This window comes from Pelodiscus sinensis, chromosome 15, assembly GCF_052426305.1.
Source record: "Pelodiscus sinensis isolate ZL-2025 chromosome 15, ASM5242630v1, whole genome shotgun sequence".
Lineage (NCBI taxonomy): Eukaryota > Metazoa > Chordata > Testudines > Trionychidae > Pelodiscus > Pelodiscus sinensis.
In genome coordinates, this window is record NC_143066.1 from 35929001 (window position 1) to 35945977 (window position 16977).

Sequence of the window (16977 nt, forward strand, 5' to 3'; positions counted from 1 at the left end):
GCGGCTGACTACAGGAAGCCCCAGGCAGAGTTGCTCTGCCCTGGGCTTCCTGGAATCAGCCGCTGATCAGTTTCAACAGCTTCAACAGCGGCTGAATCTGGACGCCTGGGACAGAGCAGCTGTGGCGCTGCTGGGTAGGTCCCTGCAGCGCTGCACGTCAGCACTGCGGGGACCAACCCGGCAGCACCCCAGCAGCTCTACCCCAGGTGTCCCCAAGTCAGCCGCTGCTGAAACTGATCAGCGGCTGTTTCCAGGAAGCTCGGGGCAGAGCAACTCTGCCTCGGGCTTCCTGTAGTCAGCCGCTGGTCAGTTTCAGCAGCAGCTGACTTGGGGACGCCTGGGGCAGAGCAGCTGGGGTGCTGCCGGGTTGGTCCAGTAGCGCCGAGGAGCGGTGCTGCTGGACCAACCTGGCAGCACTCCAGCTGCTCTACCCCAGGCGTCAGCGAGAAAAGCCTGGTCTGCTGGGGGGGGCGCACTAGCTGCGCCCCCCCCCCCCAGCAGACCAGGGAGACGCGGGCGGCGGACCGCCGAGACGAGCCATGGTCCCGCCCGCATCCTACGCGGCTTTGCTCCGCGTCTCCCTGGTCTGCTGGGGGGACCTCCCCCAGCCCTCCCCAGCAGACCAGGGAGACGCAGAGCAAAGCCGCGGAGGATGCGGGCAGCGGGACCGCGGCGCGTCTGGGCGGTCCCGCTGCCCGCGTCCTCCGTGGTTTTACTCTGCATCTCCCTGGTCTGCTGGAGGACGCGGGCAGCGGGACCGCGGCACATCTGGTCTGTCCCACCGCCCGCGTCCTCCAGCAGACCAGGGAGACGTGGAGCAGCTTTTCTCGCCCTGGAGGACGTGGGCGATGGGACCGCGGTGCGTGTGGGCAGTCCCGCTGCCCGCCTCCTCCAGGGCTAGAAAAGCCCCGTTCGTAACTGCGGATCCACGTAAGTCGGGGACTGCCTGTATTTCATCAAACCATCCCCTTATCATAGAATCATAGAACTGGAAGAGACCCCAGAAGGTCGTCAAATCCAGCCCCCTGCTCTAGGCAGGACCAATCCCATCTAAATCAACCCGGCCAGGGCTTTGTCAAGCCGAGACTTAAACACCTCTAGGGATGGAGACTCCACTACGTCCCTAGGGAACCCATTCCAGTGCTTCACCACCCTCCTAGGGAAACAGTTTTTCCTAATATCCAACCTGGACCTCTCCCACCACAACCTGAGCCCATTGCTCCTTGTTCTGCATCTGTCACTACTGAGAACAGCCTCTCTCCATCCTCTCTGGAACCCCCCTTCAGGAAGTTGAAGGCTGCTCTAGCTGTGCACCAGGGCAGGCGTGTCCCTGTGACCTAGGGGAGGTGTGTGCAGAGCTGTCCTGTCCGTAGGGCAGTTCGACGCAGATTTCCTGGGCCCTGCGTTTTGGGGGGCCTCGCGGCAGCTGCCCCAAACATCCTACGGACTGGCGGTTCCCCCATACTCGGGTTAGCCCGCGGGGCCCTGGGATGGCTGGGGGCTGGTGGCAGGGGTCAAGCCCCCCTCGCTCGCTACAGCGGCAGGAGCCTCTGGGGAGGGGAGCCACACAGCAGCCTGCTCCACTCCGCCACCATCTCCCAGGCCAGCCCACACCAGGGCGGGGCGCTCTGCCTCCTGCCGCCCTGAGGCAGAGCCACCCAGCTGGCCCGGGAGCTGGCAGCAGAGCAAAACAGACAGAGGCTGCCGTGTCCCTCCGTCTCCCCGCAGCTCCCACCGCTGCAGTGAGTACGGGGGACCCCCCCTCCCCGCTGCCACCCTGCTCCAGGCCCCCAGGAAACCCTGGGGCTGTGTCCCTCGGGGGAGGGGGCTTGAGGGAAGGGGTGCGATGGGGGACAGGGCAGAACAGGGGCGGGAGGTGGTGGGGCGGGGGCAGAGCAGGAGCTAGATTTGGGGGACGGGTACGCTATACCCCCCCCCCAGCATCATAGGGACTCACGTGCCAGCAGCTGTGAGTTTGTGGCCCTGCTCGGGCTGCCGATGGCCGCCGGGCGGTGAGTTGAGACCCCTGCTGTAATATAGCCACCCGCTGCCCAGGAGACATTCAAATGCCGCCTGGCTGGCTAGCAGAGCGCCCCCAGCTGGCACCAGCCGGCTGCGTGTGTTTCTACTGGTGGTGCACATCGATACGTGACGGAACAACAGTTATTCTGCACGGGGATGGAAAAAATGAGAGGGCACGTTGGCTAGGGGTCATGCATGTGGTTGTAGTCTGGGCAGGCCTGTGTGTGTTTGGCTGTGCAGTTACCCTCGGAGCGCAGGTGTGTGTTTGGGGGGTTGTTTCTGGAGGGTGGGCAAGGGGCTGCCTGTATGAGTGTATTCGGGGTCGGGGGGCTGCAGCAGCACCCAGCACAGCCCCTCTCCCCTGCGCCAGGACTCGCAGTACGTGGTTGCTGTGAGAAGCCACGTTACAGAGGACAGGAGCCAGCTGAGCTTCCACAAAGGGGACATCATCCACCTGCAGCCGCTGGAGCAACCCGCCAGAGGTGAGCGCCCGGCAGGCACTTGGCGCGGCTGGCAGCCCTCTGGGGCGGGCCGGGCCGGCTTTGCGAGGGGCCCATTCCCTGCACAGGCACAGTGAGCTGCAAGAGACCACCCAGCCCTGTGCTTCCGGGCTGATAGCCCCTGCCCCCGCCCCTCCGCCGCAGCATGCGTCTGTCTGTGACTGCTCTGCTCCCCCGCCGGTGCCACCACACACACACACACACACTGCACTCAAGGGGCTCGCTCCCTCCCCAGCCCCCGTCGCTGTTGGGCAGCGGGGGGGGGGGGGGGGCTGCGTGGCCGGGTGCAGGCAGCCCTGCCACAGTGCCCTGAGGCTGTCCCCTCCCCACAGACCGCTGGCACGGCTGCGTGGTGCGCAAGAAGGTGACGTACCTGGAGGAGCTGAAGAAGGGCACCCAGGAATTCGGTGGGTGGCACTGGGGTGCCGTGCGGTGCTGTCCATGCGTGAGCCCTGCCCCACGCCCCGTGTGGCTCTCTCCTCTGCGGTCAGCTCCCCCCTCCCCTCTGGCAAAGCAGGTGCTCTCCAGCCCCCCACCCCACCCCACCCCCCGGCGATGAATCCCAAGGACCCTGCTGCAGCCCGCACGGCCAGACCTCACTCCACAGCCTGGGGTAGCATCAAAGCACCAGGTCCGGGCAAGGAGCCCTACCCAATAGCCAAAGGGCGCTTCCCGGCCTGCCCCATTCGGTCACTGTCACACGCTGGTGCAGGGCGCTGTGTCCCCCTCCAGGGGCTTGTTTTGGGGCGGCTGACCCACAGCAATTTCCACTACATGCATGTGACGAAGGGGGTCTTTGCCCACGAAAGCTCATGCTCCAATACGTCTGTTAGTCGATGAGGTGCCCAGGACTCCTCGCCGCGTTTGCAGAGCCAGTCTAACACGGCGACCCCTCGGATACTTGACACCCCAGGAAAATCAGTCGGGGGCCGCACAGAAGTGAGAAGCAACAAACCCCTAAAAAAAACATGCCGGGGGGGGGGGGGGGTCGGGCTGGGCTGGGCTGGTAGATTTTGTGGCTTCTCCTGCCTGCCCAAGGCTCTGGGGTGGAGCCAAAAATGAGGGGTTTGGTATGTGAGTCGGCTGCCAGGAAGCAGGTTTGGGGGCTGAGCAGGAGGGGGCTGGGCAGGGAGCCCCAAGCTTCAGGGGCCAGAACCAGGGGGCCAGATTCCACCCCCTGGGCCGTAGGTGTTGCAGGCCTGGAATTGCTCAAGAGCAACCTCTGTGGTCAATTGTGGAGCTGCACTTTCTGCTCAGTCCAGCCCCCGGCCTGGCTGTTTGTTTCCAGCACAGCCTTTGGCCTGCTTGGGAGCTGCACATCCGTGCTCACGCTCACGCTGGCTGAGCTAGTCCCTAGGCAGGACAAGTGCCTACTACTGCTACCAGTGACAGGAGTTCCTGCTTCACCAGCCTGGGCTTGTGGCCTTGATGGTCCAATACAATACAGGGGCTACATCCCATGCCTAAGGGAGGCCATCTGATTTCCAGCTGCTGCTCCGGCTCTGTGCCAGGGTTCTGGCAAGAGACTAGAAAAGCTGCTCAGTCCACGGCTGAGAACTAGAGCTCCCCAGGGAAGATCCATCTGCCCAGCAGCCCATCTCATTCCAGGCCCAGGGAGACCCATAGAGCTGGAAGGGACCTTGAGAGAGCATCAAGTCCAGCCCGCTGCCCTCATAGCAGGACCAAGTACCATCCCTGAGAGATTTACCCCAGATCCCTAAACCGCCCCCTCAAGGATTGAACTCACAACCCTGGGTTTAGCAGGCCAATGCACAAACCACTGAGCTAGCCCTTCTCCTGTGGGCCCCGGTGCTTGTGGGGGTGCAGACAGGCTGGGGTATGAGTGCATATGGCGAGGATGCCGTCATGCCATCCCTGGGATGGTTTTTTTTTGGGGGGGGGGTGGATGCAGCTCCAGCAGTTGGCCCCGGTGGCAGGCCGAGCGCAGGGCCCGGTGGTTATTTGCCCAGCAGCCTCCAGACCCTGTGGGCAGAGAAGCCGTGGCGGAACAGGCTGGAGTTCTGGCATCCCCCTAGCCATGCTCTCGATAACAGCCCGTAACTCTAACCACGTTGCTTCCCTCCATGCCTCGCCCACTGCCGGCTTCTGCATCCGGTTTGTGCATGTCCCCCTGGTCCCCGCCCTTCGGTCTCGGGGGGCGGGGGGGATGCTCTAGCTGACCCCAGGAGGACAGCAGGTTGCTGCATGCAGGACGGGATGCAGTGTGCATGGTCCCCGGATCCTTTGTTTAAGAGTGCTGTGCACAAACAGACCAGCCATTCCCAATCAAACACTGTGGCTGGATTTTCAAAGGGGGCTGGCTGGGTTTATGGGGCCGATGTTTGCAGCTGTGCCTGCTGAGATATGGAAAATCAACTCTCATGCTTCAGGACAGGTCTCTGCAGAGGTCAGGAAGGAACCATCCTTCCCCCTCCTTGAATGCAGTCTGGCTGCGCTGTGTGTCTTCATGGGGAGTTTGCGGCTCCCTAACAAGACCTAGGCATTGGCCGCAGCTGCAGACAGGATGCTGGATTTGAGAAACACGTCTGATCTAGGGTAGCAGGGCTTGGGGTGTTGCTTTGAACGAGTGGAGCTAAAATGAGAGTGGTGGGAGGCAGGATACGGGGCTGGCTGGACCGATAGCGGGACCCGGTGCAGCAGGGAAAAGCCAACAGGGCTGGCTGGACCACGTGTTTGAGCCACCTCCTCTGAGCTGTTAACGACGACGTGTCCCGGTGCAGGGTGGAAGTTCGGCGCCATCCACGGGAAGTCAGGGCACTTCCCCACTGAGTACGTCCAGCCCGTGGCAGCCCCCGATTTTATCCACCTACCAGCGGACAGGAAAGAGGAGCCCAGGGACAAGCAGGGCAAGGTGGCAGCCTCGGCGGCCGTGGCGGCAGCCGTGGCCTCAACTGCCGTGGCTCAGGAGCTGGACAGGAAGATGGAGGTGAGCGCCTGTCCGTGTCATCCTCGCAGTGCTGGGAACTGGGAGCTCAGAGGGCGGGGCTGGGAGGCGGCATTGGTCAGAGTGGGAGGCTAGGTGGGGGGGCCTTGCAGCTGGCGGGGGCACGGATCACAGGGCACCAGGAGGGTCTGTCTGTAGCAGGGCCTGCCCCTCTGAGGGTTAACGGCTCCGGGGCCCCGGTGCACGTCGCACCCCCTGCAGCCCATGGTCCCCCTCTCCCAGGTGTCCCCCACAGGCAGCGACTATGCGGACAACGTGGAGGAGTGCGGTGGTGAGCTTCCCGGGGACAGTGCCCTGCAGGAGGGGCAGTTCCCCATGCTGGACTTTGCCAAGAAGTATTTCCGGGAGTCGCAGAGGAGGAAGCCGTGAGTGCTGGCTGGGGGAGGGGCCTGACCTTTAACCTCCCAGCCTCCAGTGACCCCCGTGTGCAGTGAGTTTGGTGGGGCTCAGCATTATCCCCATGGGACAGAAGCCACGTCGCAGAAAGCCCCGAACCCGTGGCACTAACAGCCCTGGCTGGCATCCCAGGGGCTGTCCATGGAGGCAGCATATGGGCCTGGCATTGCTCTGGTCAGTTGTGGAGCTGCGCCTGTGGGCTTTCCACTCCGTCCCGCCCCAGGCCCGGCTGTCTCCAGCACCGCCTGCTGTCTGCGCCTGCTCGGCCTTTGGCTTGCTCGGGAGCTGCCGCATCCGTCCTCACGCTGCTGGTGGCTCAGGGAGGCTGCTGACTAGGCCCTCGTATGGGAGCCCGCAGGTCACGGCAAGGACCAGGGTCTGGGCTCGGATTTTGCTGTTGCTGCGGTTGTTCTTCCAACAGCAGGGCCCAGAGCTCCTATCCGTGGGTAGGCGGCAGTGTTCCCTGTAAGCTGGGCGCCTGGGCAGCCACTCGGAAGCGATACAAATGCTGCCCCACTGATTAGCAAAGCGCCCACAGCTTTTGTCTTGACTGGTGGTGCACGTTCCGACACGCCTTGGTGCGCCTAACAAAATTTATTCTGCGTCCAAATGGAAAAGATTAGAGGGAACATGGGTGGGCAGATGCGCTGACCCCAGCGGATCCTCCGCCCATCTCCCAGCAGCTCATGCCCAGAGAGGGAGCTGTCATTCTCTTTCGGGGATTTGTTCCAGGGAGTCCTACAAGCAGAAATCCCGGAAAGGGAAGGATTCGCCGGATGTAGCAGAGCTTCTGAAATTCACCAAGGTAATGGAGATCCCTTGCTCACTGCGCGTACTCCTAGCGGGCCAGGCTGGGCCTGCTGGAGAGACCCCAGCCTGACTAACTGCCTGCCTCTCGCCCCCTCCCTTTGCTTCAGGACAGCCCCTGCTGGAGAGGGCCCCTGGCCTGCTGGCCCTGGCACTGCCCCCCACATGGAGCTGCCCCGGAGAGGGCGGCCGGGCTGGTGCAGTGCTAAGGAGTCTCTCAGGGTTGGTGGTTCAGATCCACTGGTGGGAATGGAAAATAGTTTGCTGGCCCATGAACACGTGGGCTCCCTCTGGCTCCGTCCTCGCCCTGAGAGTCCGTGGCCCCAAGTCAGTCCCTGGGGATCAGCTGAGCTGGGGCAGGCCACGGACGGTCCCAGCAGCCTTTCTCAGCGGGGTTTGCCGGGGGGGCCTGCGCAGAGCAGGAGAGACACTGGTCAGTGGATGCAAACCAGATCGCAGGCGCTTTCCTGGCTGGGGGAAAGGCTCAGCCAGAGCTGCTGGGCTGGCAGGAGGCCGGGTCTGTACCCAGGGCCCGGTGACCAGTCCCCACGGCCGTCCCATCGCTCCCTGCACCTCTCCGGTTAGGTTCTTCACTCTGCGCCCTTCTGGCAGGGCCCCGCCTGGCATGGAGCTGGCCCGTGGGACCCTGACGGCACATGGCCGGCCCTTGCTGTGCAACAGCCCCGGTTGCCTGGGACTGTCTCTGCCCGTGACCCCTCAGGCTCTGGGTTGGGGTTAGAGATCGGGCCTGGGAGAGGGGCTCTGTGTGCCCCCAACCCGGCTTCATCCTACCCCTCCCCCCGTGCCAGGGGCTCTGTGCGCCCCCCAACCCGGCTTCATCCCACCCCACCCCCATGCCAGGGGCTCTGTGCGCCCCCAACCCGGCTTCATCCCACCCCACCCCCGTGCCAGGGGCTCTGTGCGCCCCCCAACCCGGCTTCATCCCACCCCACCCCCGTGCCAGGGGCTCTGTGCGCCCCCCAACCCGGCTTCATCCCACCCCTCCCCCCGTGCCAGGGGCTCTGTGCGCCCCCCAACCCGGCTTCATCCCACCCCACCCCCGTGCCAGGGGCTCTGTGCGCCCCCAACCCGGCTTCATCCCACCCCTCCCCCCGTGCCAGGGGCTCTGTGTGCCCCCAACCCGGCTTCATCCCACCCCTCCCCCCGTGCCAGGGGCTCTGTGTGCCCCCAACCCGGCTTCATCCCACCCCACCCCCATGCCAGGGGCTCTGTGTGCCCCCAACCCGGCTTCATCCCACCCCACCCCCGTGCCAGGGGCTCTGTGCGCCCCCAACCCGGCTTCATCCCACCCCACCCCTGTGCCAGGGGCTCTGTGTGCCCCCAACCCGGCTTCATCCCACCCCTCCCCCGTGCCAGGGGTTCTGTGCGCCCCCAACCCGGCTTCATCCCACCCCACCCCCGTGCCAGGGGCTCTGTGCGCCCCCCAACCCGGCTTCATCCCACCCCTCCCCCCGTGCCAGGGGCTCTGTGCGCCCCCCAACCCGGCTTCATCCCACCCCTCCCCCCGTGCCAGGGGTTCTGTGCGCCCCCCAACCCGGCTTCATCCCACCCCACCCCTGTGCCAGGGGTTCTGTGCGCCCCCCAACCCGGCTTCATCCCACCCCTCCCCCGTGCCAGGGACTCTGTGCGCCCCCAACCCGGCTTCATCCCACCCCACCCCCGTGCCAGGGACTCTGTGCGCCCCCAACCCGGCTTCATCCCACCCCTCCCCCGTGCCAGGGGTTCCGTGCGCCCCCCAACCCGGCTTCATCCCACCCCACCCCCATGCCAGGGGTTCCGTGCGCCCTCATTCTTCCTGTCTCCCCATTTCCCCATCTCCCTCCATCCTAGGGTCCCCCAATCTTCCCCCACTGGGTCTCTGTGTCCCCCCCACCCTGGGAGCCCAGGCGTTGGGCGTGGCCCTGCAGTGTGTGGGGCGCTGGACAGAGAGGGACCGGGGGCTGGATGCCCGGCGCGGCGCAGTTCACGGCCCTCGGCCCCTCGCTCGCTCGCCAGTGGCCGTGAGGGCTGGCGGCGGTGGCTCTGCTGGCTCACTGAGCTCAGGGCATCCCCGCTGGTAACTGCCGTGCGCGGCCTCTGCTCTCCCCGGCCAGTGCCCGCTCCAGGAGTCGCTGATCGACTTCCCCGACAGCTGCCTGAGCCGAGCTGCAGCCGAGGCCTTCCAAGGTGCGTGGGGGGCGCCGGGCGGGGCTGGGAGGCCGCTGGTTCGCCCCACAGAGGGGAGGCAGGGTGTGCTCCTGCCCTCGATCTCTGGGTGTCGGCTGCTCCGGGCGTCTGAAGCCAACGTGCCCAGCAGGGGGCAGCCTTCTCACGCCCTGGCCAGCCCCGTGGGACCCCTGACAGCCTGGGGTTCGAGTCCCCCTCAATCTCAGCCACTTTTGAACCACCCCAAGCCCCGGCGGGACTCCTCTGCCCGACCCTGTCCCCCACGTGGGGCACCGCAGCCTGCCCATCGCCACCTTCTGCCCCCGTGGGGCAGTGAGGCTCAAAGACCTCCCCTAGGTGGGGCACCTCTGGAATTTCAGGAGCGGGCTGAGGCCGGCGCATGGGCCCAGACCGGGCAGTTTTTGGGGGGGAGGGCAACCTGCGAGGAATCCAGGAGCCAGCACTTCAGGAGGGCCCTGGGGCTGGGAAGGAGAGCCCACGAGAAGGGAGTCAGGCGTGGCGGCTCCGACGGTGTGGGGGAGCCCCGCTGTCCTGTGGGTCACAGGACCCACACGGTGGGCCCTGAGCCGCCCCCCTGCCCAGGGCGTAGGGAGCTGGAGCCTGTCATCGCACGTTGCTTTGTCCTCCCCAGCCGTGATGAAATTCATGGGCGACTGGCCCCTCAGGGGGCAGACGGAGCTGGACGTCGTCTGCGCCGTGCTCAAGGTACCTCCCTCCCTGGGGGGCAGACTGGCCGGGGGGGGGGGCTCTGGGTCAGCGGGCTGGGCCCTGCCCTGCAGCCCCAGGGGGAGGGTGCGGGGGTGGGCGGTGCTGGAGGGGCAGGGGGCTGCCCGGCGGCGGGGCAGTGACGCTCTCTCTGTCTCCAGGTGTGCGCCGAGCACGAGGTCATGAGGGATGAAGTGTACTGCCAGGTCGTCAAGCAGACCACGGACAACACCAGCCCCAAGACGTGAGCGAGTCCCTCCCCTCCCCACCCCGCCCCGCCCCGCCCCGCCGGCCTGGCGCATCCCCCACCCCGGGTGCCCCCTCCCTGGCCGGCGGGCCTGTGCCTTGTGGCCTGGAGAGAATCCCAATCGCCAGGAGCCTCCCGCTGTTCCAGATCCTGGCTCTGGGCCTGGCCCTAGATGGGCCAGTCTGGGCCCAGCTGCCTTAGCCAGCCGGCCGCTGGAAGAGCCTGCCTTCCGCCCAGCCACCCCCTCCATGTTACCTCCCCTCCCCCAGCTCTATTGCTTCTCCTTTTTACTCCTCCTCGCCCCCCACTGGCACCCCAGCGCTGCTCACGCAGGGTCCCACCTGGAAGCCCAGCATGGAAGGGGGCAGGAGCGGCGCAGGGCCCAGGCCTGTCCCAAAGACTCTGGGATCCCTGTGCTAGGCAGCCTGGGCCTCTCCCTCTCTGAAACCTCTCCCGCTCTCCTCCCCCGGCTTGGGCAGGGACAGCTGTCAGAAGGGATGGAGGCTGCTCTATATCCTCACCGCCTACTACAAGTGCTCCGAGGTCCTCAGGCCCTATCTGCTGCAGCACCTCCAGGAGACCTGCAGGAGCCCCGGGGTGCATTTCCAAGGTAGGCCGCGCCTTCTGCAGAGCCGGGAACCCCGCGCGGGACTGGCCGGGGGGGCTGGCGCTCAGCCCGTTCTGCAGAGCCACGGGCCAGCTGGCAGGGGGAGATGCAGGTTGTGCAGCTGTACCCCTGGCCTGGGTCAGGGTGGGTGACAGACAGTGCCCCAGGGAGGCGGGGTGGGGCAGGCCAGTCTCGTGGGTAGGGAACTGCGCTGGGACTCAGGAAACCTGGGCTCAAGTCTTGACTCTGCTGCAGCTGGAGAGAATGGAGCCAGGACATCCCTGCGTGCTCCCGGAGTAGCCTTGGGCAGGTTGCTTAAGCGACCTGGTGCCTCAGTTTCCCCTGCAGGGACAACAGCCGGGCCCTGCCACAGAGATGGGCTGTGGGGATGAATCCATTCAAGCAGCGAGGTGCTGAGATGCTGCAGTGGTGGGGGCTGGCCAGGAGCCATGGGGCACAGGCGGGTTTCATCAGCCCATCCCGCACAGGGAAGGGGAGGTGCAGCGCAGGGAGCCATTCACAGGGATTTCCTGGCTCCATTAGATCGCCCTGGGAGGTGGCCTCTTCCCCACGGGTTGTGCCCACGTGTGTGTTTGACGCCAGCTCGTGGGCGCCACGGCTCGGTGTAAACGCCCTGCCCGGGCATCGTGGCGGCTGGACGTCACTCGCGCAGCGTGGAGATACGTCACCGCCACGTCCGTGTCTGGAGCGGCTCCCACGCTCCAGGCGGCAGGGCAGGCGCGGAGATGTCAAGCAGGAGCAAGACAAAGCTCGGGGCATTCACTGGGCCCCTTTCCTCTGACTTGTCGAGACGGCGCGCAGGGACAGGGACCCTCCCGGTTCAGCCACGTACCAGGGGCATGGCCGAAGCTCAAATCTGACGGCTAGGGACTCTGGAATTCTAGACCCAGCTCTGACACCAAACTCCCTAGTGACCATGGGCAAGTCACGTCCCCGCCCTGTGCCTCAGTTTCCCCCTTGGTGAGAGGGAAATCTCAAGCTGGCTTCTCTTATTTGATGGCTTGCTCCACAGTGACCTGCACCGTGCACTGGTGCTGCTCCAGTTCAGCTGCTGCTTGGAGAGAGAGTGCTTTGCATGGGGCGGCCAGTGCCGGACAAAGAGAGGCGCCTGCCCGCCACAGTTCGCATGCTAGGTGACACAGCCTGACATGCCCTGACTGTGCGCACTGGGCCATGGTGCTATGGCCACTGGTCTTCTACAACTGAGGCCCGCTAACCTGTGTCTCCTGCAGCCCTCGGATGGCACTGGCTTCCCGTTAGGGGTGTAATAGCGTAGTCGGCTAAACGATTAACCGATAAGCGGGTGCTTATCGATTACACACAACACACACCCGCAAATACATTTTTTAGCAGGCTGCCTGACAAGCTGGCCCAGTCCTAGCTCGCGCTGGGACCTGGCATCAACCCTGGCACTGGCTCTTGGTGCTTGTAGTGCAGAGCCGCAGCGGGGGTAGTGGCTAGACCCAGCAGGAGCCGGGACCGAGTGCTAGCCGTGTTACCCCTTGTCGATTAAACGTGCGGTTGGCAAAACTTTTGTCGACCACACGATCAACGAATGACACACTTCTTAACACCCCGACCTCCCGGCTTAGCAGCCTATCCGGCCCAGGCCCTGTTCTGCTCCTGTCCCTGGCTCCGTTCTGGCTCCTCACTTTGGAATCCTGCTCTCCCCCCTTTCACGCCCCACATGCAGAAGCGAGCGCCGGCCATTGCTGTGTGTGGCTGAGGAGCCTTAGTGAAGAGCAGGTTCAGGCTGGTCTCCTGCCCATGGGGCCTAGGGACCCAGTGGAGCGGGGCTGTGAGGGTGGGGAATTAGCAGCATCTGCACACAGCGATCCAGGCAGCTCCCTGTTTGGGATCAGCACCAGGAGGGCTTGCCTGCGCCTGGCCCAGAGCCGCTCCCGAAGGGCAGTGCTGCCCATCTGTGATGCCTTGATCCCTCGCCCAGCCAGCAGTAATTTCCTCATTCAAACTCCCTGGCTGCAGCTGTCGGGGAGAACTGTCTGCGGTGACAGATTATCCCAGCTGGACCCGCTTCATCAGCCTCCCGCAGCTCTGCATCCAGCAGAGGCTGGCGCGGCAGGGCCCACCGGCGCCGGGACGAGACCTGAGCCAATCTGGGGACGCTCACACCCTGATCTGATCCTCCCTACCGACTCCCTCTGCGGCGTGGTGCAGGCAGCGCGGCTGGCGGGCTGTGCAGCCTGCAGGACAGGGGCTGTCTCGTCATTAAATGTGTGTGTACAGCTCCTAGCACAATGGGGCCAGATCCCTGATCGGGCCACTGCAGGACAATCGTAGTCACCGCACCAGAGCCTCTGCCGTGCTAGAGCCAGGCAAACGGGGGAGGCAGGGGCAACTCTTGGGGGCGTCTGAAATAAACGTAACTTTCCCTTCCAGATCCCCGCACCTCCCGATTTTGAATTTGTTTCCCCTCCGCACCCTGAATGTCCCCGTTAGCCGCTGTCTTCCTAGCGAGCCAAAGCCAAGCCCTGGCTGCCTGCTTCCTCCCTCTAGGGGAGGTGGAGACCCGGCGCCCCGTGCCGTGCCTGGGGCCTGGCTCTGCTTTGACGGGGCTCCGGTGTCCGTCTCTCGAAGGGATCGCAAAGGCCTGCACGCAGAACCTCCGCAAGACCTTCCAGTTTGGCGGGCGGCGCGAATTCCCCAGCAGCATGGAGCTCAAAGCCATGGTGGTGAGTCCTAAGTGTGAGCCGGGGGGGGGAAAGGGGCACGTGGGGGTGAATGCTCCTGGAGGGCTAGATTGGGTCATAAACAGCTCACCTAGCGGGTGGCCTGGGACTGTGTCCCTTCAGCTTTTTGGGCTACTCAGCCTGAATTCCCCCAGCAGCCTCCACTGTCCGGACTCCCCCTGCGCTATTTGTCTGTGCCTTGCCTCCAGCTGGGCGGGCTAGAACGAGGCTGGGCAGGTGTCTGGCTCTGTGGGTGGTGCAGATGGGGCATGTCATCCCTGTGCAATATTCCCTCTAATTTTTTTTCCATCTGTGTGTGGAAAAAAAATTGTTATGTGCACCAAAACACGTGCAGATGTGCACCACCAGTACAAACACCTGCTGCTGGCTGTGGGTGCTCTGCGAATCAGCTGGGCAGCACTGGAATCTCTCTGAGCAGTCGCACAAGCGCCCAGCTTCCAGGGAACACGGCCTCTGTGACCCCTGCGGTAGGGCTGAGGGGTGGAGAGCAGAGGCCCAGGGCTGGAATGGACAGAAACTCGCCTGGAGGAGGCTGTTTTAGGCCTGGTTTCCCTCTCCCATTCGCTGCAGCCAGAGCTGGGGGAGTTCAGCACATCTGCCCATCAGGACAAGGCTTTCCCAAGGGGCAGGTGTTTTTTGGGAAGCTCTAGGCGTCTGCCCTTTGGGAATGGGGAGGAACTTGGGAACAGAGAGCCCCAGGATCATGCCTCATGTCTGCAGACCAGGGGCTGGTGAGTGCCTTGTGAAACCAGCTGCCTGCCTCCCATGTCCAACCGAGGGTTGGGAGCCCTGCCGAGTGCTGGAGCCAGCCTGAAAGCGCTTGGGGATTGGGCTAGGCAGAACGGGGTCCCCTGGACGGACCCTCCCTGCGCCAAGGTTGGGGACTCTCGCCTGGGCGTGGGAGCCGATGGATGGCTGAAGAGTCAGGAAACCTGCCTGCTTCTCTGTGCTTTGCCCCCCAGGCCGGCCGGAGTGCGAAGCGCCAGCTGTTTCTCCTGCCAGGAGGAATCGAGAGGCACCTGAAGATCAAAACGTGCTCGGTACGTCAGCATGGGAGCACGCCGCTGCCCAGATCCCCCGGCTCCCGCTTGGGCAGTGAGGGAGGCTCCGTGCGGCTCCTGGCGGTAGCTCCGAGCATGGGAGCCGAGAGCACCCGACAGGGCTTGGCCTCTCCCTGACAGCAAGATTAAGGGGAGCGCCCTAAAGCTTGGGGAGCCGGGGGAGGCTTTGCTTCCAGGCAGGGCGCCGTGCGCGGTGGGATCCAGCCAGGAGGCTGCAGCGCTGGGCAGCTGTCCCTCCAGCTCAGCAGCGCTCGTGTGGGGAGAGGGCACGTCAGGGCTATCGGCTTCACCGAGAGCTGGGCTCAGCGCCGGGGCTCGCAGGCTCAGGCCGGGGGCAAGGGCATGCGGCTGGTTTCTAAGGTTTGCCCAGAGGGGAGCGTTTTCTTGGAGCCTCGGCTAACCCCAAGTGGCTGGCACCTGCCTGCCCCACAAAGGCGGGGTCCGGTTCTTCTGTCCCTGAGGCGGAGCCTGCGGTGCTCTCGCCTGAGGGGGGGGGGAGATCCCCTGGGGTCGCTGGCCCAGCCCCAGCGCCGAGAGGCAAAGCTCCCCAAACTTCTGGGCACGTTCTGAACCCACCGGAGATTCCCCGGTGGCTCCTCTCCAGGGCCTGCTCCGGCGTGCCAAGCCCACCCTGGGCGGCAGTGCAGCCTGTGGCGTGATCGGGCCCTCCAAGCCGACAGGAGGGGTGGGGTGGGGGGTCGCTTCAGGAAGTCCCATTTGCCATGCTGCCCGTGCTGGACCCTCCTTCCCAGCCTTTGAGGGGCAGCGGGTGGTTTTCCCTCGCCCTAGGTCGCGCTGGACGTGATCGAGGAGATGTGCGATGAAATGGGGCTGCATCGGCCCGAGGCCCTGGAGGAATATGTCATCTTCGCCGTTACCAATGGAGGTGAGTCTCGGGGGCGGGGAGCGGTCTCCTCCAAAGTGGTCCCGGCCACCCCGCCCGTCCTGCCCATCAGCCTGCCTCTGCCACCCCGCCCTATTGCCTGCCCACAGACGGGCAGCTAGAGCTGACCAGCGTCTGGCTTCCTCAGGTCCCAAATGCATTGCATGGGGGGGCTTCTTGGCTGATCCCATTTCTGAGGCCCATCTCCAGAGCCCTGGTGCTCCCCCTCCTTTGAGGAGCAATGGTACAGGCCATCGTTGGGGTCAAGACGCTGCCCCATTACGAGAAGGGAAATGACTGAAAACACGGGAGAGAGATTCATCACCCAGCTTGTTATTGCCTACAGATCCCAGTGGCGCCATCGTCCTGGGAGCTGGGCACACACAGATAGGCCTTTCCCTCCAGAGTTTACAGTGTTAACAAGCACAGGTGGGAGAGGAAACTGAGGCACGGAGCAAGCAAGCGCTAATGAAGAGGGCCCTACCAAATTATCTGGTCCATGAAATCTGGACTTTTGGGTGTTTTTACCCTGTACTCTACCGATTTCATGGGGCAGACCATCTCAAACGGGGGGCCCTGGCCCAAAGGGGAGTTGCAGGGGGTCGCAGGGTTCTTTTAGGGGGTTATGGTATTGACACCCTTAGTTTTGCCCTGCTTTCAGAGAGGGCTGGCTGCTAACGGAGGGCCCAGCTCTGCAGGCAGCAGTGCAGCTATAAAGGTGGCAATGCCATAGCAGCCCATCCTTCCTTCTGTGCTGCTGCTCCTGTTCCTGCTGCTGGCTGTGCCTTCAGAGCTGGGCTCCCGGCCAGCAGCCATCGCTCTCCAGCTGCCCTGCTCTGAGTGCAGCGCCGCCAGCAGCAAGGGTAGCAGTGCCGCAGCCCCCTACAATAACCTTGTGACCCCCCCTTCTCCACTCCTCCTTTTGGGGCCAGCACCCCTCCATTTACAACACCGTGAACTGTGAGCTTGAAAGCATGAAATTGACCATTTTTGAAAATCCTACGACTAGGAAATTGAGCGGCCCAGGGCGCGCCGGCTGGATTGCGTGCGAGGGATGTTTTAATCTCGGTTAAGCCGTGGGTGTGTCCGGAGGCTTAGCCCGTGTGATGCACGTTCCTGGCTGGGGTGAAACCCTGCACGGAAAGCCCATAACCTCCCTGAGGAACAGGCCTCCCTGTTCTGTGCCGGGCAGGTTTCTCTTGTAGCGTATTCCTAACAGCCAGTGGGCATGCGAGGCAACCGCCAGTCGATCCAGTGCCCGGTGGGCCGCCCGGGCACAAACAGGGTCTGATTGAGTGAGGCCTGCGATGAGCGAGGTCCTAGCCCACCCCTTTCTGGGCAGCCTCGGGCAGTGCCAGGCCTCTCCGGACGGCTCTGGCTTCGCAGGCAGATACCTTATCCACTGCGCCACTAGGGGAGGCCCCAACCTCCCTACATTCTGACCCCCCCTTATCCTTCCTTTGTTCCCAGGGTGGGAACGTGGAGCTTCCCACCACGGCCTGTGCCTTTTCCTTCCTCTCCGTGCTGGGTGAGAGGAGCAGAGAGGAAGGAAAAGGCACAGGCAGTGGTGAGAGGAGGAAGGCACCCGAGAGCTGCAGCTGCCAAGCTCTGTCCTTTCTCAGCGGTGCCGGGATCGCAGCCTGGGCGTCTCTAGGCACCGGACGGGGACAGTGCACGTAGCGGAGCAAGTTTCCCTCTTGCCCTTCCCTGGGCCCGGCTCTAGGCATGTGCTGCCTTTGCGGGATGGTATTTTCACCTTGCCCTGGCAGCTCCCCCACTCCCATGCCAGCCCCAGGGAGATGCCGGGGGAGAGGTGTGAATGACTGGCCTCAGCTTTCTTCTGAATGGCTGGAAAGACAGGAAAT

General features: G+C 64.2%; 1 protein-coding gene across 1 annotated transcript in view; it reads left to right on the forward strand.

Moving 5' to 3' along the window:
- MYO15A (myosin XVA) overlaps positions 1-16977 on the forward strand; it is a 92028-nt gene that overhangs the window by 62223 nt on the left and 12828 nt on the right. Inside the window, exons 47-58 of the mRNA XM_089782282.1 lie at positions 2393-2504; positions 2855-2929; positions 5264-5469; positions 5710-5852; positions 6616-6688; positions 8805-8877; positions 9509-9582; positions 9744-9826; positions 10309-10439; positions 13056-13150; positions 14131-14208; positions 15019-15115. Coding sequence (XP_089638408.1) covers positions 2393-2504; positions 2855-2929; positions 5264-5469; positions 5710-5852; positions 6616-6688; positions 8805-8877; positions 9509-9582; positions 9744-9826; positions 10309-10439; positions 13056-13150; positions 14131-14208; positions 15019-15115 — 1240 coding nt within the window. The remainder of the gene's footprint in view (positions 1-2392; positions 2505-2854; positions 2930-5263; positions 5470-5709; positions 5853-6615; positions 6689-8804; positions 8878-9508; positions 9583-9743; positions 9827-10308; positions 10440-13055; positions 13151-14130; positions 14209-15018; positions 15116-16977) is intronic.